Source organism: Schistocerca americana, chromosome 5, assembly GCF_021461395.2.
Source record: "Schistocerca americana isolate TAMUIC-IGC-003095 chromosome 5, iqSchAmer2.1, whole genome shotgun sequence".
Lineage (NCBI taxonomy): Eukaryota > Metazoa > Arthropoda > Insecta > Orthoptera > Acrididae > Schistocerca > Schistocerca americana.
Window position 1 is genome coordinate 571957104 of NC_060123.1, and position 24998 is coordinate 571982101.

At 46.5% G+C, this 24998-nt stretch overlaps 1 protein-coding gene across 1 annotated transcript; it reads left to right on the forward strand.

The window, feature by feature from the left end:
- Positions 1 to 8896: 8896 nt before the first annotated feature.
- Positions 8897 to 16454, forward strand: LOC124616544 (trypsin-7-like). The gene is made up of 2 exons (XM_047144862.1): positions 8897 to 9196; positions 16053 to 16454. The coding sequence occupies exons 1-2, from the start codon at positions 8897 to 8899 to the stop codon at positions 16452 to 16454; spliced, it is 702 nt and encodes a 233-aa protein (XP_047000818.1).
- Positions 16455 to 24998: the final 8544 nt, after the last annotated feature.

Here is a 24998-nt window from a genome sequence, read left to right on the forward strand (position 1 = left end):
TTCAGTCTGTCTACTTCAGTCTTGTGTTCACTAATCCCTGTATCCGTTTTACTGCTTGTTATTAACTGAGGATTATTTGATGCTAAGAGGTCAAGTGTGTTTTCACAACCGTTTACTATACTCGTGGGGTCATGAACTAACTGCTCGAAATAATTTTCAGAGAATGCATTTAGCACAATTTCGGATGATGTTTCAGGCGTATCTCCGGAATTAAACATGTATTTTTGCCAATATATTGATGGTAAATTGAAGTCACCACTAACTATAGTCTTATGAGTCGGGCATGAGTTTGAAATCAAACTCAAGTTTTCTTTGAAACTTTCAGCAATTGTATCATCTGAATTGGGAGGTCGGTAAAAGGGTCCAGTTATAATTTTATTCCGGTTGCCCACAATGGCCTCTTCCCATACTAACCCAGGAACTATCTACTTCAGTTTCGCGACAAGATAAACTACTCCAAACAGCAACGAGCACGCTATCACCGACCGTGTTTTAGCCTATCATTTCGGAACACCGTTAGGCTCTTCGCAAAAATTTCGGCTGAACTTATCTCCTGCTTTAGCCAGCGTTATCTCCTGCTTTAGCTCCCTCGATGGATTGTCTGACGAAGAAATTCAGCACTACCTGTCTGACCAGGGCGTAACGGCTGTTCATAGGGTTATGAAAAGGGTTGACACGAACATCATTCCAACCCACACTGTCTTCTTGACATTTGACAAAGTTCAACTCCCATCGAAAATCAAAGCAGGCTATGAGATTATTTCCGTTCGCCCTTACGTCCCAAACCCTACGCGTTGCTATCGGTGTCAGCGGTTCAATCACACCAGCCAGTCCTGTTCCAATCCGGCCAAATGTGTTACGTATGGCAAGGATGCCCATGAGGGTGCTTGTCCACCTCCATCCCCTCGCTGCATCAACTGTATGGGTGACCACGCTGCTTCCTCTCGAGATTGTCCCGTTTTTAAGGACGAAAAGCTCATCCAGGAAATTAGAGTAAAGGAAAAGGTGTCGACCTTTGCTGCTCGAAAATTATTCGCCAGTCGACAGCCCACCGTGCCTCAGAAAGGAAAATACAGCACTGTCCTTGCTTCTCCTCGGCCGACAAAGGAGGCGGCCACGCAGACTTGCGACCTCACCTTTAGTGCCACGGTCGTCAGATCGGCCAGCGCAAAGATCGCCCGTTCAACCTCACCACTTTCGCCAGCCCACTCTCTGGCTCACCCTTCGTCGAGTTCTGCTAAATCTCGAGCCCAAAAGTCAGACACCAAGACTTCGAAAAAAGAGCATACTCGTGAAGAGTTTTTACGTACGGCAACTTCCCAACCATCGGTACCTCCTTCCTCTAAACATCATACTTCCAAGAAGGCTACAAAGAAACCCAGTTCCTCTCCTTCTCCGCCAAGGCGTGTCCCATCTACAGCACCACCTGGCGGAAATCGCCCTCGGCCGTCTTCTGTGTCGCCGAGGCGCACTGCTGGCGGCCGATCAACCGGCCGATCGCTGGTGGCAGGAGCTGCTCCTGACCAACCTATGGATCAGGATCTTCTGCCTTCGGCTGAATGCCATTCCATGCTGTCGGTCGCAAGCTCAGAGCAGTCGTTGAGTTGGCAGCGACCTTGGTCACATTCCTACATTTTCTGTTCACCCTATGTCCATTATCCACTGGAATATCCGCGGTATTCGAGCCAATCGGGATGAATTGTCGATCCTCTTACGATCCTACTCGCCGGTCATCTTCTGTCTTCAGGAAACAAAGCTGCGTCCCCATGACCGCTTTGTTCTCCCTCATTTTCAGTCCATCCGATATGATCTCCCCTCTGTTGAAGGCACTCCAGCGCATGGAGGACTCATGATTCTTCTCCATGAAACTCTCCATTATCACCCAATCCATTTAAACACTTCCTTCCAAGCTGTCGCCGTCCGTCTTTCCCTTTCCGGATACACGTTCTCTCTTTGTACTGTATACATTCCATCGTCCACACCAATGGCACGAGCTGATCTCCTTCATCTTCTTGGTCAGCTCCCACCCCCCTATTTGCTGGTTGGGGACTTCAATGCCCACCACCCGCTTTGGGGATCTCCACATCCTTGTCCACGTGGCTCACTATTGCTAGACGTCTTCCACCAAGCAGATCTAGTTTGCCTCAACACTGAGGTCCCCACATTTTTGTCTGCCTCCACGACAAATTTATCTCATTTGGACCTTGCGGTCGGTACTGTTCCGCTAGCTCGGCGCTTCGAATGGTTCGCCCTTGATGATACACACTCGAGTGACCACTTTCCATGTGTCCTTAGACTGCAGCCTCAACTGCCCCACATGCGCCCGCGACGCTGGAAGTTTGCCCAAGCCGATTGGACACTTTTTTCGTCTCTAGCGACATTCGATGACCGTCAGTTTCCCAGCGTCGACGATGAGGTCACACATATTACCGACGTTATTCTTACAGCTGCGGAACATTCAATACCACGCACCTCCGAATTGCCCCAGCGCCCCCCAGTTCCTTGGTGGAACGAGGCATGCCGTGATGCAATACGTGAGCGGCGACGTGCTCTCCGCGTTTTCCGCCACCATCCTACTTTGGCCAACTGTATCCGCTATAAGCAGTTCCGAGCGCGATGTCGTCGTGTCATCCGCGATAGCAAGAAGGCAAGCTGGAAATTCTTTATTAGCTCATTTAACACCTTCACTCCCTCCTCGGAAGTTTGGAGTCGGCTTCGACGGTTCTCAGGCGCGCCTAGTTTCTCCCCAGTCTCTGGGCTCACTGTCGCGCATGACACATTAGTGGACCCCGTCGCAATTTCTAACTCGTTGGGTCAGCACTTTGCTGAGATTTCGAGCTCTTCAAATTACCCGCCAGCGTTTCTCCCGAAGAAACGTGCAGCGGAAGTGCGACCTCTTGCTTTCTCCTCTCAAAATCGCGAAAGCTACAATACTGTTTTCTCCTTGCGGGAACTCCAACATGTACTCTCTTCTTCTCGCTCCTCCGCCCCAGGACCGGATGGTATCCACGTCCAAATGTTGCTGCATTTATCAACCCATAGTCTGCGTTACCTCCTTCGCCTTTATAATCGAATTTGGACCGACAGCACTTTTCCCAGACGATGGCGGGAAGCTATCGTCGTTCCTGTTCCGAAACCTGGAAAGGACAAACATCTCCCCTCTAGCTATCGCCCCATTTCTCTCACGAGTAGTGTCTGTAAGGTTTTGGAGCGTATGGTGAATTACCGTTTAGCGTGGTGGCTGGAATCCCGCAGCCTTTTAACACCTGCCCAATGCGGATTCCGAAAGCATCGTTCTGCAGTTGACCATCTTGTTGCTCTCTCCACTTATATCATGAACAATTTTCTTCGGAATCGCCAAACAGTAGGAATATTTTTTGATCTGGAGAGAGCATACGATACCTGTTGGAGGACAGGCATCCTCCGCACACTGTTCTCTTGGGGCTTTCGAGGCCGGCTGCCCCTTTTTCTTCGCGAATTTATGGCAGAGCGCACATTTAGGGTGCGGGTGAACACTACTCTCTCCCGTACTTTCTCCCAGGAAAACTGGGTACCCCAGGGCTCCGTGCTGAGTGTTGTACTGTTTGCCATTGCCATCAATCCAATTATGGATTGTCTCCTTCCTGATGTCTCGGGCTGCCTCTTTGTGGACGATTTTGCGATCTACTACAGCTCTCAACGGACCAGCCTTCTTGAACGACGTCTTCAAGGATGCCTCGATCGCCTCCACTCGTGGAGCATCGAAACCGGCTTCCGTTTTTCTCCCAGTAAGACCGTTCGTGTTAATTTTTGGCGACGTAAGGAGTTTCTTCCGCCCTCCTTACATCTAGGTCCTGTCAACCTTCCGTTTTCAGACGTCGCTAAATTCTTGGGTCTTATGTTTGACAGAAAACTGTGCTGGTCCTCCCACGTTTCCTATCTTTCGGCTCGCTGTCTGCGATCCCTCAACACCCTCAGTGTCCTGAATAGTACCTCCTGGGGAGCGGACCGAGTGGTCCTTCTTCGCCTCTATCGCGCCTTAGTGCGCTCGAAATTGGACTATGGGAGCATAGTCTACTCCTCTGCTCGGCCGTCTATTCTTCGGCATCTCGACTCTATCCACCACCGTGGATTACGTTTAGTGTCTGGAGCTTTTTACACCAGCCCTGTGGAAAGCCTTTATGCTGAGACTGCTGAACCTCCGCTGTCCAATCGGCGAGCAGTCCTTCCGAGTCGTTATGCTAGCCATCTGTCTTCCATGCCTGCTAATCCAGCCCATGACATTTTTTTCGACGCCTCCTTTGATGTAGGGTATGCAGGCCGCCCCTCCTCCCTACTAACACCGGGAGTCCGCTTCCGTCAACTGCTCCATTCTCTTTCCTTCCGCCTTCCTAAAACCTTCTTGACAACTTGGGGTACAGCACCGCCTTGGCTCCGTCCCCGGATCTGCCTGCTCCGTGACCTTTGTCGATTTCCCAAGGATGGTACCCCTTCACTTGTTTATCGTCGGGCATTTGCTGCTCTATGTGCACAAATGACAGACGCCACATTTATTTACACCGACGGCTCGAAAACATCGTTAGGTGTAGGGAGTGCCTATATTGTTGGCGACACCCCAAATCACTTTCGGCTTCCCGACCAGTGTTCAGTTTATACTGCGGAGATTTACGCTGTTCTCCAGGCTGTCCACTACATCCGCCGCCATCAGCGGATACAGTACGTTATCTGCTCAGATTCTCTCAGCTCTCTCCTCAGTCTCCGAGCTCTTTATCCTGTGCACCCTCTGGTCCACCGGATTCAGGACTGTTGGCGCTTGCTCCACCTGGGGGGCGTCTCGGTGGCGTTCCTCTGGCTCCCGGGACACGTTGGTATCTGTGGAAATGAGGCGGCCGATATTGCAGCCAAGGCTGCAGTCTCTCTTCCTCGGCCAGCTATTCAATCGATTCCCTTCGCCGATCTACGGAGCGTTCTATGTCGACGTGTTGTTCATTTATGGCACACGCATTGGTCGACACTTACCCACAATAAATTGCGGGACATGAAAGCTCTTCCTTGTGCTTGGACCTCTTCCTCCCGAACGCGTCGTCGGGAGGAGGTAATTTTAACTAGACTCCGGATAGGGCACTGTCTTTTTAGCCATCGACATCTTTTAAGCGGTGATCCTCCCCCACTCTGTCCCCACAGCTCTCAGCTATGGACGGTAAGACACCTTTTAATTGAGTGCCCCTATTTTAATCCGTTACGCTCCCGTCTACAGTTTTCGCCTGATATATCGTCGATTTTAGCAGATGACACGCGCTCAGTCGACCGCGTTCTCAAGTTTATTAGTGCCAGTGAAATGACGTCAGTCATTTGAAGCTTTTTTTGGGGACAACCAACCCCTTTCTGTAGCGGATTTTTAACCCTTCCTTCTGCTTTTAGTTTCTCCAATTTTATGACTTTCGTTTCCATTGCTGCTGGTTTTCAATTTCGGCTTTTTACTGTTTCCTAAGTCACGGACCGGGCGCTAATGATCATAGAAGTTTTGCGCCCTAAAACCAAAACAAAACAAAACAAAAACCTGATATATTCAACGGAACCTGAAACCCAACCACTCTTTGGCAGAAGTCGAAGAATCTGCTGCCTGCACGTCGCAGAACCGTCTGGGCTTCTGATTCAGACCCTCCACTCGGCCCTGTACGGTTTCTTAGTGTGATAATGCACAGATTTCATGAATTTCAGTTATTCTGGACTTTTCTTTGAGGGGGGGGGGGGGGGTTTACCCGTTTTGTACAGTTCCTTGGTTCTGACATCTAGCAAATAACAGTTAAACCTGGGGGCTTGTGATAATCTTTGTAGTGTAAAGATGAGGAATATTGCTTACAAAGAGTTTCCATAATCTTACTGTCTCCGAATTGGCTTCTATATTTTCGCTTACGGCAATTTTTGATGATGCTTTCTTTGTGTAGACTAATAGTTGTTGGCCACCAGCCCATGTCAGTTATTTAGGACAGTGGACTTCGTCAAATGAGAGTAAGAATTCGGCAACAGATACCAGATATGCCAAGCTGGAGACGGTATATCACTCCTACAAGAACATTTACATCTCCAAGTAGCTTTAAAAGAAGCTTAAAGTTAAAAATCACGACTCAGTAGCACGGCCCTCCGTACTGTACCCCTCTGAATGCCACTTGACGAACAGGAATGTTCCGCTCAGGAAACTAGAGCTCAAGGGATGGAAAATCTTAAGGAAAATACTAAGGTCAGTAAGAGAAGCGGATGGCACCTACAGGATAAAAGGCTAACACACAACAGTGAGTAGTACCATCTCCAAGCAGCCATAAAATGCGATTGTCTCTCTATGGACATCATAACACCATCAATCCTACCATACTCACGAATAAGATCTTCACCACGACAGATAAAAAATCTCGAAGAGAAAATGGATCACCACAATGAAACCAGCCTTCGAATAACTTGAAATTCCATTAGGAACTATACGAAACGGATCCAAATTACTGCGCATCAATGTACAAGGGGTATTTCCAGTGCAGAGAGGAAGCCTGCCCAAAGGCAGAAAAAGAAAGGTTTCTCGGCTAAGAAAAAAGAGAAGACACTCGTAAAGCGTCAAAACGAGCCTTGTGGACCTTAGTAGACGTAAAAGAAAAGAAAAAAAAGAGAAATTTCATACAACAGCTATTGAGGAAGATGGCCACGCAAACGATTATAAACGGAGGTGACAAGACTCATAGGATACCTCCTAATATCGTGGCCGACCTCCCTTTTGCCGGGCTAGTGTAGCATCCGGACTTTGCATGAACTCAACAAGTCGCTGGACATCCCCTGCCTAGAAGAGGCTCTGCAGGCGATATCGTGCTGTTAGCGAAGGCGCTCGGCCCTCTGTTGCCGTCGCTCATTAACGCCAGTTACATTCGTCGTACGCACCACATTGCTTTCTGCCGTTAATTCACGCAGTGTTGTTTCTCTGTTAACACTGACAACTGTACGCAACCGACGTTGCTGTCGGTCGTTAAGTGAAGGCTGCCGGCCACTGCGTTGTCTACAGTGAGAGATAATTTCTTAAATTTGGTATTCTTGGCACACTCTTGACACTGTGGATCTCCGAATATTGAATTCCCCAACGATTTCGAAATGGAATGTCCCACGTGTCCAACTCTAATTACCATTCGGTGTTCAAAGTCAGTTAAACCCCGTTGGATACCTCTTGATATGAATTACCTGAGTACAAATGGCACCTCCACCAATGCACTGCCCTTTTACACCTTGTGTACGCTGTACTACCGCCATCTGTATACGCTATCCGTGACGCTTGTCACTTCAGTGTATTACTACACTACTGGACATTAAAATTGCTACACCAAGAAGTAATGCAGATGATAAACGGGTATTCATTGGACAAATATATTAGACTAGAACTGACATGTGATTACATTTTCACGCAATTTGGGTGCATAGAACCTGAGAAATCAGTACCCACAACAATTACCTCTGGCACTAATAAGGGCCTTGATACGCCTGGGCATTGGGTCAAACAGAGCTTGGATGGCGTGTTCAGGTACAGCTGTCCATGCAGCTTCAACACGATACCACAGTTCATCAAGAGTAGTGACTGGCGTATTGTGACGAGGCAGTTGCACCGCCATCATTGAGCAGACGTTTTCAGTTGGTGAGAGATCTGGAGAATGTGCTGGCCATGTCAGCATTCGAACATGTTCTGCATCCAGAAAGGCCAGTACAGGACCTGCAACATGCGGTCGTGCATTACCCTGCTGAAATGTAGGCTTTCGCAGGGATCGAATGAAGGGTAGACCCACGGGTCGGAACACATCTGAAATGTAACGTCCACTGTTCAAAGTGCCGTCAATGCGAACAAGAGATGACCGAGAGTTGTAAGCAATAATGGTACCTCATACCATCACCCCGCGTGATACGCCAGTATGGCGATGAGGAATACACGCTTCCAATGTGCGTTCACCGTGATGTCGGCAAACACGGATGCGACCATCATGATGCTGTAAACAGAACATGGATTCATCCGAAAAAATGACGTTTTGCCATTTGTGCACCCAGGTTCGTCGTTGAGTACACCATCACAGGCGCTCATGTCTGTGATGCAGCGTCAAGGGTAAAAGTAGCCATGGTCTCCGAGCTGATAGTCCATGCTGCTGCAAACGTCGTCGAACTGTTCGTGCAGATGGTTGTTGTCTTGTAAACGTCCCCATCTGTTGACTCAGGGATCGAGACGTGGCTGCACGATCCGTTACAGCCATGCGGATAAGATGCCTGTCATCTCGACTGCTAGTGATACGAGGCCGTTGGGGTCCAGCACGGCGTTCCGTATTACCGTCCTGAACCCACCGATTCAATATTCTATTAACAGTCATTGGATCTCGACAAACGTGAGCAGCAATGTCGCGATACGATAACCGCACGAGGCATCACAACGACGTTTCACCAGGCAACGCCGGTCAACTGCTGTTTGAGTATGAGAATTCGGTTGGAAACTTTCCTCATGTCAGCACGTTGTAGGTGTCGCCACCGGCGCCAACCTTGTGTGAATGCTCTGGAAAGCTAATCATTTGCATATCACAGCATCCTCTTCCTGTCGGTTAAATTTCGCGTCTGTAGCACGTCATCTTCGTGGTGTAGCAATTTTAATGGCCAGTAGTGTACTTAGTGTCTTACTCTAAATAAAATTCTCCTTTGCCAGAATGTGCTTAAAAAATTTTGCTTTAGTGCGTCGCGATGTGATCAAAAATGAGATATGTAAAGAAACATGATAATCTGAGTGATATCAGTGCAGTGCCACTTATGATCTGTACCGGACGGAGATAAGACTCCGAGTGGTGCCATTATTTTCTCGGCCAGCAGGAGTATAAAGAGGGCCGGGGACAGGAGGCGTGCACCACAGCCCAGGATGTCGCGCCCCGCCACAGTGACCTGGTGCCCGTGTCTGTGGCTGCTGCTGCTGTCGGCGGCCGCGGCGTGGCTGTCCGCCGTCCGGCAGCGGACCGGCGCTCACGAGCGCATCGTCGGCGGCCATGAGGCCAGCATCGCCGACCACCCCTGGCAGCTGGCCTTCGAGCTCGGCGGCGACCAGCGGTGCGGTGCGTCGCTCATCGGCCCCTCCTGGGCGCTGACCGCCGGCCACTGCGTCGAGGACGTCCAACTGTACTACTTGGCGCTGCGGGCGGGGTCCTCCGACCGTGGCCGAGAGGCACACCGACATAAAGCCACATGGCTTGGGATGATCAGGTGCGACAAGCCGATAGGTCCAGAAACTGTAAGTGCGGTGAGGTAGGACATCTGGTCACGTCACATGTTCAACATTTGTCATCGTGGGGTATTTCCCGACATCTGCGACCTCAAGTGTTACTTCTTTTTCAGTCATCTACGTCGCTTCGGATGTTTTTAAACGTTAGCAAGAATAGCTCTGTATATTTCACGTACGTTCATGTAACATATTTCACTCATAACAGTACACATGTTTCAGCAGTATCTCTAGCGAATATCGCACTGCAGTTTCTTTTTCACGCTGCTCAATATTTTTAGCTTCACACCTCCTGAACTCTGAGCCTTCGAAGCATATGTTTTTGGAGATACGTTCCACGACTTACCTAAATACTGTCTGAAAAATTATTCCGAATATAAGTTGTTGAGAAGAAGTTATAACGTCCTACCTGAGGCGACGAACAGTCGGAATTTGCAAATTTGCGGTATGTTCCTATTGGACCAAACTGCTAAGGACATCGGTCCCTATGGCCGAGCGGTTCTAGGCACTACAGTCTGGAACCGCGCGACCGCTGCCGTCGCAGGTTCGAATACTGGCTCGGGCATGGATGTGTGTGATGTCCATATGTTAGTTAAGTTTAAGTAGTTCTAAGTTGTAGGGGACTGATGAGCTCCCACAGTGCTCAGAGCCATTTGAACCATCATCATCGGCCAGTAGGCTTTACGCACTACTTAATCTAGCTTACGCTAAGGACAACACCCACATCCATGCCTGAGGGAGGACTCAAACCACCGACAGGGGGAGCCGTGCGAACCGCGGTGAGGCGCTTCAAACTACGCGGCTACACCGCGCGGTGACGAACAGTAAAAAGGTAGTAGTCGATAAACGTTTCTCCTTTTGTGCGGAGTGTCAGCGAGTAAACGCCTCAAAGGTTTGAGGTTAAGTGTAAACTTCGCTGCAAGTCACTAAGCGCTCGCATTCTCAAACGCAGTATGAATGTAGTCTGCCTCTTTTCGCTTCATGAGGTAAGACACTTTTCCACCCCCACTGCTTCCCCTTTGAGATGGACACGGTTCTTACCCCACAGTGGCTCTAGGTGCTACGTAAACAAAGTTCAGTTGAATTTGGTAGAGTGGTTTAGGCGGATATGTGGGTCATACATGCACACATGCAAACGTATATACACTTTCATTAGATGTATGGCTATTTGCGAATAATGGCATAACGACAACCCAGACTACTGAAAGGTGAGAATTTGCTCCCTTTATGCCAATCCTTGGTGTCCTACGACGAGTCGAAGAGTGGTCAGTAAACTGGGATGCGACGGGAACGATCGCTTAAAGCAAAAAAACAAAAAAAAAGCAAAAAAAAAATTTTTCCCCATTCCGAGTGGTTATTGAACACATATAATATACACTGTTATTAGTCTTTTGAAATGTCAAGTTTACACATTTACAACAGTCAGTATACGTTACAATATGGGTTTCACAAAGTATAACTTCACATCACAGCTATTGTACAGTTCACAGTAAATATTGGAATATCCCACCCAGTGAGGTCACGAAGTGGTTAGTACACTGGACTTGCGTTCGGAAGGACGACGGTTTAGACCCACTTCCGGCCGTTTAAATTTAGGTTTTGTGTGATAGGTAAATGCCGGGCTGGTTTCTTTGAAAGGGCACAGCCGATTTCGCTCCCCATCCTTCCCTATTCCGAGCTTGCACTGGGTCTCTAATGACCTCGTTATCCACGGGACTTCGAACACATACTCCTCCTTCTCTGGAATATCCCACTGTCAACTTCGGTGCACTTGTGATTATAGGTATTTACCTTTCGTTTTTTACATCTACATCTACATTTATACTCCACAAGCCACCCAACGGTGTGTGGCGGAGGGCACTTTACGTGCCACTGTCATTACCTCCCTTTCCTGTTCCAGTCGCGTATGGTTCGCGGGAAGAACGACTGCCTGAAAGCCTCCGTGCGCGCTCTAATCTCTCTAATTTTACATTCGTGACCTCCTCGGGAGGTATAAGTAGGGGGAAGCAATATATTCGATACCTCATCCAGAAACGCACCCTCTCGAAACCTGGCGAGTAAGCTACACCGCGATGCAGAGCGCCTCTCTTGCAGAGTCTGCCACTTGAGTTTGTTAAACATCTCCGTAACGTTATCACGGTTACCAAATAACCCTGTGACGAAACGCGCCGCTCTTCTTTGGATCTTCTCTATCTCCTCCGTCAACCCGATCTGGTACGGATCACACACTGATGAGCAATACTCAAGTATAGGTCGAACGAGTGTTTTGTAAGCCACCTCCTGTGTTGATGGACTACATTTTCTAAGGACTCTCCCAATGAATCTCAACCTGGTACCCGCCTTACCAACAATTAATTTTATATGATCATTCCACTTCAAATCGTTCCGCACGCATACTCCCAGATATTTTACAGAAGTAACTGCTACCAGTGTTTGTTCCGCTGTCATATAATCATACAATAAAGGTTCCTTCTTTCTATGTATTCGCAATACATTACATTTGTCTATGTTAAGGGTCAGTTGCCACTCCCTGCACCAAGTGCCTATCCGCTGCAGATCTTCCTGCATTTCGCTACAATTTTCTAATGCTGCAACTTCTCTGTATACTACAGCATCATCCGCGAAAAGCCGCATGGAACTTCCGACACTATCTACTAGGTCATTTATATATATTGTGAAAAGCAATGGTCCCATAACACTCCCCTGTGGCACGCCAGAGGTTACTTTAACGTCTGTAGACGTCTCTCCATTGAGAACAACATGCTGTGTTCTGTTTGCTAAAAACTCTTCAATCCAGCCACACAGCTGGTCTGATATTCCGTAGGCTCTTACTTTATCAGGCGACAGTGCGGAACTGTATCGAACGCCTTCAGGAAGTCAAGAAAAATAGCATCTACCTGGGAGCCTGTATCTAATATTTTCTGGGTCTCATGAAAAAATAAAGTGAGTTGGGTCTCACACGATCGCTGTTTCCGGAATCCATGTTGATTCCTACGTAGTAGATTCTGGGTTTCCAAAAACGACATGATACTCGAGCAAAAAACATGTTCTAAAATTCTACAACAGGTCGACGTCAGAGTTTTGCACATCTGCTCGACGACCCTTCTTGAAGACTGGGGCTACCTGTGCTCTTTTCCAATCATTTGGAACCTTCCGTTCCTCTAGAGACTTGCGGTTCACGGCTGTTAGAAGGGGGGCAAGTTCTTTCGCGTACTCTGTGTAGAATCGAACTGGTATCCCGTCAGGTCCAGTGGACTTTCCTCTGTTGAGTGATTCCAGTTGCTTTTCTATTCCTTGGACACTTATTTCGATGTCAGCCATTTTTTTCGTTTGTGCGAGGATTTAGAGAAGGAACTGCAGTGCGGTCTTCCTCTGTGAAACAGCTTTGGAAAAAGGTGTTTAGTATTTGAGCTTTACGCGTGTCATCCTCTGTTTCAATGCCATCATCATCCCGGAGTGTCTGGATATGCTGTTTCGAGCCACTTCCTGATTTAACGTAAGACCAGAACTTCCTAGGATTTTCTGTCAAGTCGGTACATAGAATTTTACTTTCGAATTCAATGAACGCTTCACACATAGCCCTCCTTACGCTAACTTTGACATCGTTTAGCTCCTGTTTGTCTGAGAGGTTTTGGCTGCGTTTAAACTTGGAGTGAAGCTCTCTTTGCTTTCGCAGTAGTTTCCTAACTTTGTTGTTGTACCACGGTGGGTTTTTCCCGTCCCTCACAGTTTTACTCGGCACGTACCTGTCTAAAACGCATTTCACGATTGCCTTGAACTTTTTCCATAAACACTCAACATTGTCAGTATCGGAACAGAAATTTTCGTTTTGATATGTTAGGTAGTCTGAAATCTGCCTTCTATTACTCTTGCTAAACAGATAAACCTTCCTCCCTTTTTTTATATTCCTATTTACTTCCATATTCAGGGATGCTGCGACGGCCTTGTGATCACTTATTCCCTGTTCTGTACATACAGATTCGAAAAGTTCGGGTCTGTTTGTTATCAGTAGGTCCAATATGTTATCTCCACGAGTCGGTTCTCTGTTTAATTGCTCGAGGTAATTTTCGGATAGTGCACTCAGTATAATGTCACTCGATGCTCTGTCCCTACCACCCGTCCTAAACATCTGAGTGTCCCAGTCTATATCTGGTAAATTGAAATCTCCACCTAAGACTATAACATGCTGAGAAAATTTATGTGAAATGTATTCCAAATTTTCTCTCAGTTGTTCTGCCACTAATGCTGCTGAGTCGGGAGGTCGGTAAAAGGAGCCAATTATTAACCGAGTTCGGTTGTTTAGTGTAACCTCCACCCATAATAATTCACAGGAACTATCCACTTCTACTTCACTACAGGATAAACTACTACTAACAGCGACGAACACTCCACCGCCGGTTGCATGCAATCTATCCTTTCGAAACAGCGTCTGTACCTTCGTAAAAATTTCGGCAGAATTTATCTCTGGCTTCAGCCAGCTTTCTGTACCTATAATGATTTCAGCTTCGGTGCTTTCTATCAGCGCTTGAAGTTCCGGTACTTTACCAACGCAGCTTCGACAGTTTACAATTACAATACCGATTGCTGCTTGGCCCCCGCATGTCCTGACTTTGTCCCGCACCAGTTGAGGCTGTTGCCCTTTCTGTACTTGCCCAAGGCTATCTAACCTAAAAAACCGCCCAGCTCACGCCACACAACCCCTGCTACCCGTGTAGCCGCTTGTTGCGTGTAGTGGACGCCTGACCTATCCAGCGGAACCCGAAACCCCACCACCCTATGGCGCAAGTCGAGGAATCTGCAGCCCACACGGTCGCAGAACCGTCTCAACCTCTGATTCAGACCCTCCACTCGGCTCTGTACCAAAGGTCCGCAGTCAGTCCTGTCGACGATGCTGCAGATGGTGAGCTCTGCTTTCATCCCGCTAGCGAGACTGGCAGTCTGCACCAAATCAGATAGCCGCCGGAAGCCAGAGAGGATTTCCTCCGATCCATAGCGACACACATCATTGGTGCCGACATGAGCGACCACCTGCAGATGGGTGCACCCTGTACCCTTCATGGCAACCGGAAGGACCTTTTCCACATCTGGAATGACTCCCCCCGGTATGCACACGGAGTGCACATTAGTTTTCTTCTCCTCTCTTGCTGCCGTATCCCTAAGGGGCCCCATTACGCTCCTGACGTTGGAGCTCCCAACTACCAGTAAGCCCACCCTCTGCAACCGCCCAGATCTTGCAGACTGAGGGGCAACCTCTGAAACAGGACAAGCAGCCATGCCAGGCCGAAGATCAGTATCAGCCTGAGACAGAGCCTGAAACCGGTTCGTCAGACAAACTGGAGAGGCCATACGTTCAGCCCTCCGGAATGTCTTTCGCCCCCTGCCACACCTTCAGACGACCTCCCACTCTACCACAGGTGAGGGATCAGCCTCAATGCGGGCAGTATCCCGGGCAACCACAGTCGTAGTCCGATCGGGGGATGCGTGGGACGAGCTGGCCGTCCCCGACAAACCCCCATCGGGATCCCCACAGTGATGCCCATTGGCAACAACCTCAAGCTGTGTGACAGAAGCCAACACTGCCTGAAGCTGGGAGCGAAGGGATGCCAACTCAGCCTGCATCCGAACACAGCAGTTGCAGTCCGTATTCATGCTAAAAACTGTTGTGCAAAGAACGTCTGAACTAATCTACAGAGAGCGCAAAAATCGACACAAAATTTAAACGGTTATTAAAATACAAGATTGCCTAGTAAATGCAGTAATGCTGCTACTTGCGCACTGCTGACACACTGCTCGGCGGCGGAAGGAGACTACGCGATTTTACACTATTCAGGTACTAAAACGCGATGCTACAACTCTCAAATACTAAAATACGCCAGAAAACGTGATCCAGCACACAGACAAAAGTCTGATGGTATTAGGTCTGGAGATCTTGGCGGCAAGTTGATAGTACCGCAACGCGAAAACCAGCGATTAGGTTAAATGCTGTTGAGTTGCGTCACCTGCCGGCCGCTGTGGCCGAGCGGTTCTAGGCCCTTCAGTCCGGAACCACGCTGCTGCTACGGTCGCAGGTTCGAATCCTGCGTCGGGCATGGATGTGTGAGATATCCTTATGTTAGTTAGGTTTAAGTAGTTCTAAGTCGAGGGGACTGATGACCTCAGATATTAAGTCCCATAGTGCTTAGAGCCATTCGAACCATTTAGATGTTCCACCACATGTCTGGGAAAATGTAGAAGGGCACCGTCATGTTGAAAGTTTTATGTTTAAGGATGCACTTCTCGCTGTGTTTCCACGTTTTTGTCGAACCGCTGTACATAAACTTAATGCGACAGAACAGACGCCAGCTATATCAACGTTTCTATGGGAGCGGAGGCTGTTTTATGAAAAAGTTTCAGTACAGATACACAACCAACGTCAGAACTTCTACGGGAATCGGTCGAAGATCGTTATGGTGTAGCGAGCGAGAGGTTGGTAATTGGGGTCTGACGGAAAGTATTTTGGGATGGCCAAGGTGGTTAGAGCAACCGTTCTATAGAAGCGGAGGATCCGAAATTGAGTCCCGGTGCGGCACAGATATTCAACTCTCGACTCTGCATTGCGGCAGTGCCTGTGAGGCTGGAAGTCAGTATTTCCTTCCCATCTCTTTGCTATCCCGTTGCCTTTCCAATCCTTTTACCGCAAATGTTCACGTGTGTGTCACAGCTGCTTCATCACGAGTAGTGTCTGTCATGTCGACTTAAGAAGATTAGACAGCACAAAAATGGCAAATGGCTGTCGGTTACACTGTTCGTGCTCGATTCACAGGTCAACGGATCCTTCACGCTGGGTCCCAATGTACAGTTAGTGGGACTTCCAGCTGAGGGCTACGACCCTCCGAGTGGGCTGACTGTGACGGTCAGTGGCTGGGGTTACCAGCACAGCGGCAGCGGCCCGTCCAGTACATTGCAGGCGGTAGACATCAACGTGGTGGATCGCGAGACATGCCGCCAGGTGTTCGTCGCTGTGAATGCCGTGACGGAGCGCATGATCTGCTCTGGAGAGTTCTCGCGTGGGGTGTGCATCGGCGACTCGGGTGGCCCGCTGGTCAACAATGGCACGCAGGTGGGCATCGTCTCGTGGGGGCTCGCCTCCTGCCAAGTCGGCCTCTCCGTCCAGAGCAATGCCGGCTACCTGAGGGCCTGGATCCGAGACACCGCCGGCATCTAGACTTCACCAGCTCTCCTCAGCAGATACAACCACGTCAGGTATTATCATCTGTACCTTCTTGTTAAATAAATACACACGTTTTACCGAATGCTTGTATGGTGTCCTCTAAATACACATTGGGTTATTAAAACTGCAAGATCAGGAAGGACAGCAAATGAAGGAATTTTGGGGATGTCCTGCGAGGGGAATTTAGTCCACAGAGTTGCAATCTCTGGCAGCAATAATGACTCCAACCTACGGTGGCGCTTGCTGCTTTTCCTTGGTTTTGCAGGATGACTAGTGCAAAATACCTATAGCTTAAGTTTGACCAATTTATTTTGACAACTACGTTTAGTACGAGGAAGACATACAAATACGACAAGGGTTAAAACCTTTTAAAACGGAATACCAAAAGCATAATATTATTTTAGTTTTAAGAAACAGGGACAATAGTTTGGAAACTGGTTTGCTAACTAACATCTTCTTTTCCCTCACTCCGCTAAACAGCCAGCCTTAAAACTTTATGAAACAACGCTGGAGAGCCAAATAAACTGGTAAACCTGCCTAATATCGTGTAGAGCACACGCGAGCACGCAGAAGTGCCGCAACGCAACGTGGCATATACTCGAATAATGTCTGAAATGGTGCTGGAGGGAACTGACACCATGAATCCTGCAGGGCTGTCCATAAATCAGTGAGAGTACGAGGGGGTGGAGGTCTCATCTGAACAAGCACGTTGCAAGGCAACCCAGACATGCTCAATAATGTTCAGGTCTGGGGAGTCTGGTGGCCACTGGAAGTGTTCAAACTCAGAAGCGTGTTCCCAGAGCCACTCCTTAGTCAATCCGGACGTGTGGGCATCGCATTATCCTGCCGAAATTGAGGAAGTCGATCAGAAAGCAGAATCAATATGATTGGATGCAGGTGATCAGAGAAGATGCTTACGTACGTGTGACCTGTCAGATTCGTATCTAGACATATCAGGTGTCCCATATCACTCCGACTGCACATGCAATACACAATTACAGAGCCTACGCCAGCTTGATCGGTCCCCTGCTGACATACGGGGTTCATGGATTCATGAAGTTGTCTTCACACCCGTACTCGCTCATCCGCTCGATACAATCTGAAACCAGACACGTCCGACCAGGCAACATCTTTCAAGTTATCAACAGTCCAATGTCGATGTTGACAGGCCCAGGCGAGGTGTAAAGCTTTGTGTCGTGCGGTCATCAAGGGTACAGCGATGATGTTTCGTTGAATGGTTCGCATGTTGACACTTGTTGATGGCCCAGCATTGAAATCTGCAGCAATATGCGGAAGGGTTGCACTTCCGTCACATTGAACAATTCTGTTCAGTTGTCGTTGGTCTCGTTCTTGCAGGATCTTTTTCCGGCCGCAGCGATGTCCGAGATTTGACGTTACCGGATTCCTCATATTCACGGTACACTCGTGAAATGGTCGTACGGGAAAATTCCCACTTCATCGCTCCCTCGGAGATGTTGCGAGCTATCACTCATGCGCCGACTGTAACACCACGTTCAAATTCATTTACATCTTGATAACTTGCGATTGTAGCAGTAGTAACCGATCTAACAACTGCGCCAGAGCGTTGCCGACCGCAGCGCCGTGTTATGCCTGTTTACATATCGCTGTACTTGAATACGCATACCTATACCAGTTACTTTGGCACCTCAGTTCGTAAGAATCATTACAAATAGAAAAACCTATTAAATAACTTCATTTAAAACTGTATGCTGAAAGCAAATTATGCCTCTAGCTTTAAGAAACGGTAATAATAAAATTGACAATTAGCTGTTTCCCAACATGTGCCCTTTCTGGTTCTGCGATATCGACAACCTTAAAATCGGTTTTTTCTGTTACATTGAACATCTCCTTAGCCGCCCAAGCACAAATAGTTCAGCCAGTTAGTCTTTCATCAGCTAACAGGTAACACCTCCTGTCTCAGCTAAGATAGCGTGCAATACGACACTCTTTTCAAAACTGAACAGTTCATTAACGTATCATAGAAGACATTAACAGATAATAATTACTAAACAGATTAAGCAGTTGAATCGGCCCGACACAACTTCCCTCGTATATTAAATGTGTGGTTGCTGGCCAGCGGTTCCACAGCTGACACTTATACGTCATTTCGGCAACAACCTTCCATGCCCCCACTGCTTCAGGAATTCCACACAGCGAATCGAGGACGTTGATGCGGCTTGCAGTAACCATCACAGTCCTTAAGAGCCTCTGCATGGGACGAGCTTTCAAATATTCACTATGCTGTCCACGCTACAGATACAACTTACAGCTCCACCATCGCCACAAGCTGGCATCTGTCCCCACTGACCGTCAAGAAGCAATTCTCTGCTGCCAATTCCACTACTCATCCATCCCTGACCGGCATAGACGACACTCGCTCCCAAATGAAGTGAGACAAAGACATTCATCCAGGAACTCATAGCAGCACAACTGGCTGTTTCATTCCACTCTTAGTCCAGGAAAAGTGATTCCGAAAGATAATATAGTGCTAGCTAAACATCGATTCTAACTGAGCTTAGACGGTAGACACAGGTCTGTCGTTTCATCCTACCTCAGCTCTGTACCAATAGAGTGACTGGTAAGTGATGAAGTTCCAGTCTTTTGGCGGCCTGTGACAGCATGTATTCATTGTGTGAAATATTTGGAGAACCTAGTGACCAGAATAACAGCTGAACACGCACTTATCGAGGTACCCCTGGACATCATGTGCTACATGTGAACTTGCGTTGTCTTGCTCTAAGATGATGTCATTGATGTCTCAAAGTTGGGCACATCCACTGGCCGTGGTGATCGTGTTGCGTTGCTGATGGCACCCTACATCCCGCCAGATGATGAACCCGCATGGCGATGTCAAATGCAGTCATGTGAAGTTCGGACTTCATGAAGCCTCAGCTCTTCAACGTGTGTGTTGTGATGCTGTACTCAGAGTGGAAATTCGTCTGAGAAGACGACGAGGTGCCACTCGTGTGTCAAGCTTTTCACTGGTGCACTACTGTCAACGGTAAAGGGAAGCTGAACATTGTGTTGACCGTCCTTGGTGCCTCAGACGTAATTGCACTGCCAATATATACTCTTCTATTGCTACAAACATACCCTTCTTCTGATCAAGGTAAATAGAGTAACTCTTCGACCCGGGACAACAAAGCACTCAATACTTCTGTCCTCTCAGCCACTAGTCGCATGGGGCCATAGATATCCTTCATTGTACTGAATATAGCCCTCGTGAACCTCCCGACCAACGCTACCTGCATATCGAGAAACGACGAACCACTATCTCGGTGGGTCACCTTCCTCCTCTTTCTGAGGGAGAAGCTCCCTGCGTATTCTTACATTACATACAGAATGTAGTTGAGGTTACTCTAATACACTTTTTACGATTGAGCTGAAATGATAATCATTTCCACATAGAAGCATATAGTACACGTTATATTAGTTTGGGGTTCGTTGCATGCCGTCTTCATAAAACTGATATTTCAATGATCAGTAATGTATATCCTGCACTCTCACTCTATACATCATTCACTAATCTAACATCATTCACCAATCTAACAATAGCAAGAGTTCCAGCAGATGAAGGAAGCCTAAGGATCTGATACTTTTTCCGAGCGAAAGTTAGCTATCAAATTCTAGCTTTGCGCAATACGTGAGGTGTCAACACATTTCGTTTCTTCCACCGATAAGTATGCAATTTATACATCTGCATATGTGATCAAGTAATTTTAATTAATGACAACTGATAGCGTGAATAAAATGTGGAAAAAATGACTGAGTGTAGTATGGGGTGATGGTGGTGAGATATGGTGGGTGAAAATGACGTAACAGAGGGAGGGGTGGATCTAACGGAGAGGAGAGTGTATTCACGTTTCTTATAGATAGAAGGGAATTACGTTCATTCACCCTTGTGGGTATGTTTGTATCAGAGATTGTCATTGCTGAATATAGAAAGTAATCGCTTATACTCACTCTGTGTTTGTTTATTCAGCTTGTCTGTGGATTGGAAAATCTGTTGCCTTTGTGTTACTAATGGATCTACTGCGTTCAATTTTATGAGTTGGTTTTACACTGGCGAATTGTGAGATGTTTATAGATGCTTTCTAGTATGTGTCTGCTATTATTTCTCGTTCTCTCGCATGGTGTTCACTATTATATTTACTGTTAAGACCGTTGGCTACCACTAATAATTTTTCCACAACTAGATAATGTTTTTAGGATGTGAATAATTGTGTAAAAATTTTAAAGCGACAACAGCCGTAGGCGAAAAATTGCATTCACAACAACGCATTAATTGCAATTTCTCGATATGGATGGTTATGGAGAGGCCCGATCTTTAGACACGTACTAACGTACTTTCAGTTCCTGTCGTCTTTGACCATGAAGGCTGCATAGTTTTGTTAAAATAAAAATTGTGCTTCCCTCAGGCCAATGTCAATGTCATTGTTTATACAACACCAGTAACGGTTACACTAAGTCAATTGTTTGATTATGCATCAAGAGAATGAATGGTAATCTTAAAGAGCAAATTGCCGGAATTAAACAGCAATCTAACGACCTTAAACTGGAAAGGAGAAAATCTGAAACAATAGCTGAAATGCGAATTAAATTTGATGGCGCATCAAATAAAAAAGAAGGTACAATAATTTTGAGAAACTTTAGAGAAGTCACTGATTCGTTCATAAGAAAACCAACTGAATTACGTAAGGAAGTTGTGAAAGAACAATCCACGCGTAAGTCAGATGTGAATGCATTAAACTCCAAACAACACAAACATCACTGTGCAGTAAAAATCGCATTGATCAGTTGGCAGGAAGAACCAACGAGCGCAGTGCAGAGATCCCGACAGCCAAAAGCGATTTTTCACTGAATAAACAGGCAATTGTTAAATGGTAGATGTCTCAATTTTTACATACCTAACAACCGGGACCGATGACCTCGTTATTTGGTCCCCTCCCCTAAATCAACCAACCAGCATAATAACCCACATTACACGAACAGATGTTAGAAGAAAAAATAATAAATATAGTACAAAATAATGTTCAAATGTGTGTGAAATCTGATGGGACTTAACTGCTGAGATCATCAGTCCCTAAGCTTACACACTACTTAACCTAAATTATCCTAAGGACAAACACACACAGCCATGCCCGAGGGAGGACTCGAACCTCCGCCGGGACCAGCCGCACAGTCCTTTACTGCAGCGCCCTAGACAGCTCGGATAATCCCGTACGGCTACTATAGTACAAAAATATGTCGCGGTATGCAGGCCTCGATGTCGAATCTGATTGCTGATGACAGTATTGGTACACGCTAGTGTCTTGATTTTAAACCGACGCAGGGGTTGCATCCTGTCACTTTCATGTGTAAGTCCATGCATTCTTTCTCACTACTGCGTTCCGAGATGTAAAAGATGGGCATCTACGTGAGCCATACAGTGCATACACAAGTGACAAATGAGTAGCTGACAGTTACCAGAGTTTCAATGAAATTCAAATCACCTTCATTCACAAATTTTGGTCATCCGAGCAATAATGGACAGTTAAGTCATAATTTTAACGTTGTCGTAGTACGATCGTAGTGACAGTAGGATTCGTGAATTTTTGAAGAGGTATTTGAACGGCCACGCATTATCGTATGTGCCTGTCGAAGACACGGAGATAACAGAGATTCTTATACAGCGATTGCCGTGAACTGTTCGTGAAAGATTAGCTATCACAAGATAGAAAGGCATTGAAATGTATATTTGATAGTCAACAGAACAGATGCTTTCGTCACCAGAAGAAGATGGCGGGAAAACAGTAATTGGGACTTTAGGAACAGATCCATCGAAGCAGTACGAAATTCAAATCGTAGGCAAAGTGATGGCTTAGTATGGGATTTGGGACACAAGAATCTCGCTCCGGTGTTTATTAATGGAACCTTCAATGGGAAGAGGTATCTTAACACGCTCCGTGATTATGTGGTTCCAACACTACTGAATCTGCAGGATGATTTACAAACCGTCTTCCGACAAGCCGCCCAAAATGCTACTGAAGTCAGACAGTTTATGGATCAACAGTTTGGAAGCCACCGGACTGGTAGGAGAGGTCCTATCCCACGGCCAACAAACGTCTCGAATTTTATCCGTGGCGAAATTCGAAATAAGTTGTGTATGAGGTAAAAATTAACAGTGTAGACAATCATTGCCGGCCTATCGAGGAAGTGTGTGCCTCTGTTGACACACATGTCCTGCGACAGGTGCAGCAGGGCTGGCAAAAAAGACTACGACTGTGTGTCTAGCGCAATGTCGTATCTGACAAGCGTCCTAAACTTTAATAGGTCATAACTCCAACAGAAATAAATATAGCTTAAAACAAATTTCACATATGTATGATTTGCCACATGACCCCCTTCCCACTTAAACACGTGACCCAGATCGAAGATGTCGAATTTCAAGACGGTCGCCGCTGTCACCATAAATCCTATAAGTTGACCCCCAGTTACAGACACCCCATACCGGACACCATTATGATTCCTCCCAGTGTACGATTTTTGTAGGGGCGTATCCAGACTTTTGCCACACAATGTAGTTTTCCTTCCACAGCAGAAGTCAACAACTACAAAACAGTTTTTTTTTCTCTGTGAAACATTATGTCTATAAGCGTGTAAAAGGTGTCGCAGAAGGGACTGTCAGTATTCAGGGATATGACGGAAACGATAATTCGAAGAAAAATTCTAGTGAAAAAGAGCTCTAAAATGTGTATCTTCAGATCTCTGAGCATTTGTTCAGTAGAATAGAACTGTTTCACAGTAGAGCATGTGAATAAGTGCTCGTAGTTGTGAAGGTATACACTTTAGCGCCCGTGTTCAATGGACATTTTTATCTTGTTTTCGTCCATCACACCAGCTCTGAAAATATGTAAAGCAAAGTGCGTGCAGTTGGAGGGATTTGTTTCACATTATCGAAGATGAATTAGTGCTGACAGATGCATTTTAAAGCTAATGTTTACTGGATTCTTTTGTTCCGAAAGATCGTTCCTCTCATATTCCTGAATATTCAACATTTCTCCTTGGACGCCCTCGAAGCAGTCGAAATTGCAGATCTGTGAGACAAATGAAGTCCCTCCCGCTGATACGTCTAACACAAACATCGAGTTATATGAATATCTGTGACCACCTGGCTCTGAAATGCGTCCTGTACGACACAAACCCGCTGCCACCAGTGCGTGTCTGAATTACCATGAAGCTGCTGTGATGTAACTCGAGTGGTCACCTCAGAAAGAAATAACTAATTAATTATTTGTGGCGGATCAGATAACGTAATTTTCATGCTTCCGAAGAGGAATTACAGTTTTTCACAGGGCAGCTGTCAAATTCGAGATTATAGTACTGAAGCGGTTACTGTTACGCAAAGAGCTATGTCCCCATCTCTTTGGAGAGAGCAGCACCGTGCAGAGCGACGCAAATTCGAAAAAGGTCACTTCCAACTGGGAAGGAGACTCGTATGAGAGTGGTGTCTGATTTTATCGGGCGATTCCGGGACAGCGAAATATCAATGTAGATTCTGACGAGACCGCTCCATGCAAATGATTTTTTGTCATGATAAGATACGCATCCTACACGTGTCCATTTGCATATAAGCTCCCGAAGACACGTTCTGATGTATTAGATAACTATCTTTGGCCTAGAACCGGTATTTGCCTAGAGTTGATGAGACTCCGTCGTCCTGTCCTAACGCTTTCTTGTTAATTCAGAAATATGTACATACCATAACCTTTATTTCACTGCTACTTTCTGCTGACTAGTTAACAGAAATAACTCTGCGTACTTGACACCATGTTTGACAGTGGGTAACGCATCTACTACATCTTCATTTATTTCTTGGCACTTAAGAGAAATTCGGCAAGAACTTGAACCCTGAACAACCGTGGGTTTGAAATAATAACTGTTCCTCTGTCATAAAGAAACGCAGTGAACTTATTTATTGTTTCACTATTATGGCCTAAAAATCTATATTACTGATCAAACGAGAAGACTATTATTTTGATAGGCCAAACAATATTTTGTGAATGACATACTACGCTTCAGAGTGACACAGACATATGACACTGTTTCTCAACATAGAAAGCAGTCTTTATTGTCTAAATGTTCAACCAGTCGTTAAATTCCTCGATTATAGAAATACATCATATATTTCGAACATTTGACCAATATTTTGTAAGAATAAATATTCGTGCTTGATCGTACACTCATGTGAACAATATTGTAACTTCGAACATTTTCTGGTAATATTTTTGGCTATGTTTGCCGTCAGTTTGATTCTGACTTGTATAATGAGCATAAGTATATTCTGACATTTATTTATCGTAACTGTGTGATGCATATATTGCCAATTATAGATGACTCTCATTAAGGTCAGGCACTTTCAGTGCAGCCTCAGTAGGTCAGGCTACAGGATGAACCAGTCGGTTCTACATTAGTCGCCAAAATGTATGTACTGCGACTGTGGCAGATTTGTCATAAACACTTCATGAGTTTTAAAAC

Excerpts from the sequence above, each read along its gene's own strand:
- LOC124616544 (XM_047144862.1), top strand. The coding sequence starts at position 8,897 with ATGTCGCGCCCCGCCACAGTGACCTGGTGCCCGTGTCTGTGGCTGCTG. Across the intron at positions 9,197-16,052 it reads CCTCCGACCGTGGCCGAGAG|GTCAACGGATCCTTCACGCT; the intron begins GCACACCGACAT and ends CTCGATTCACAG.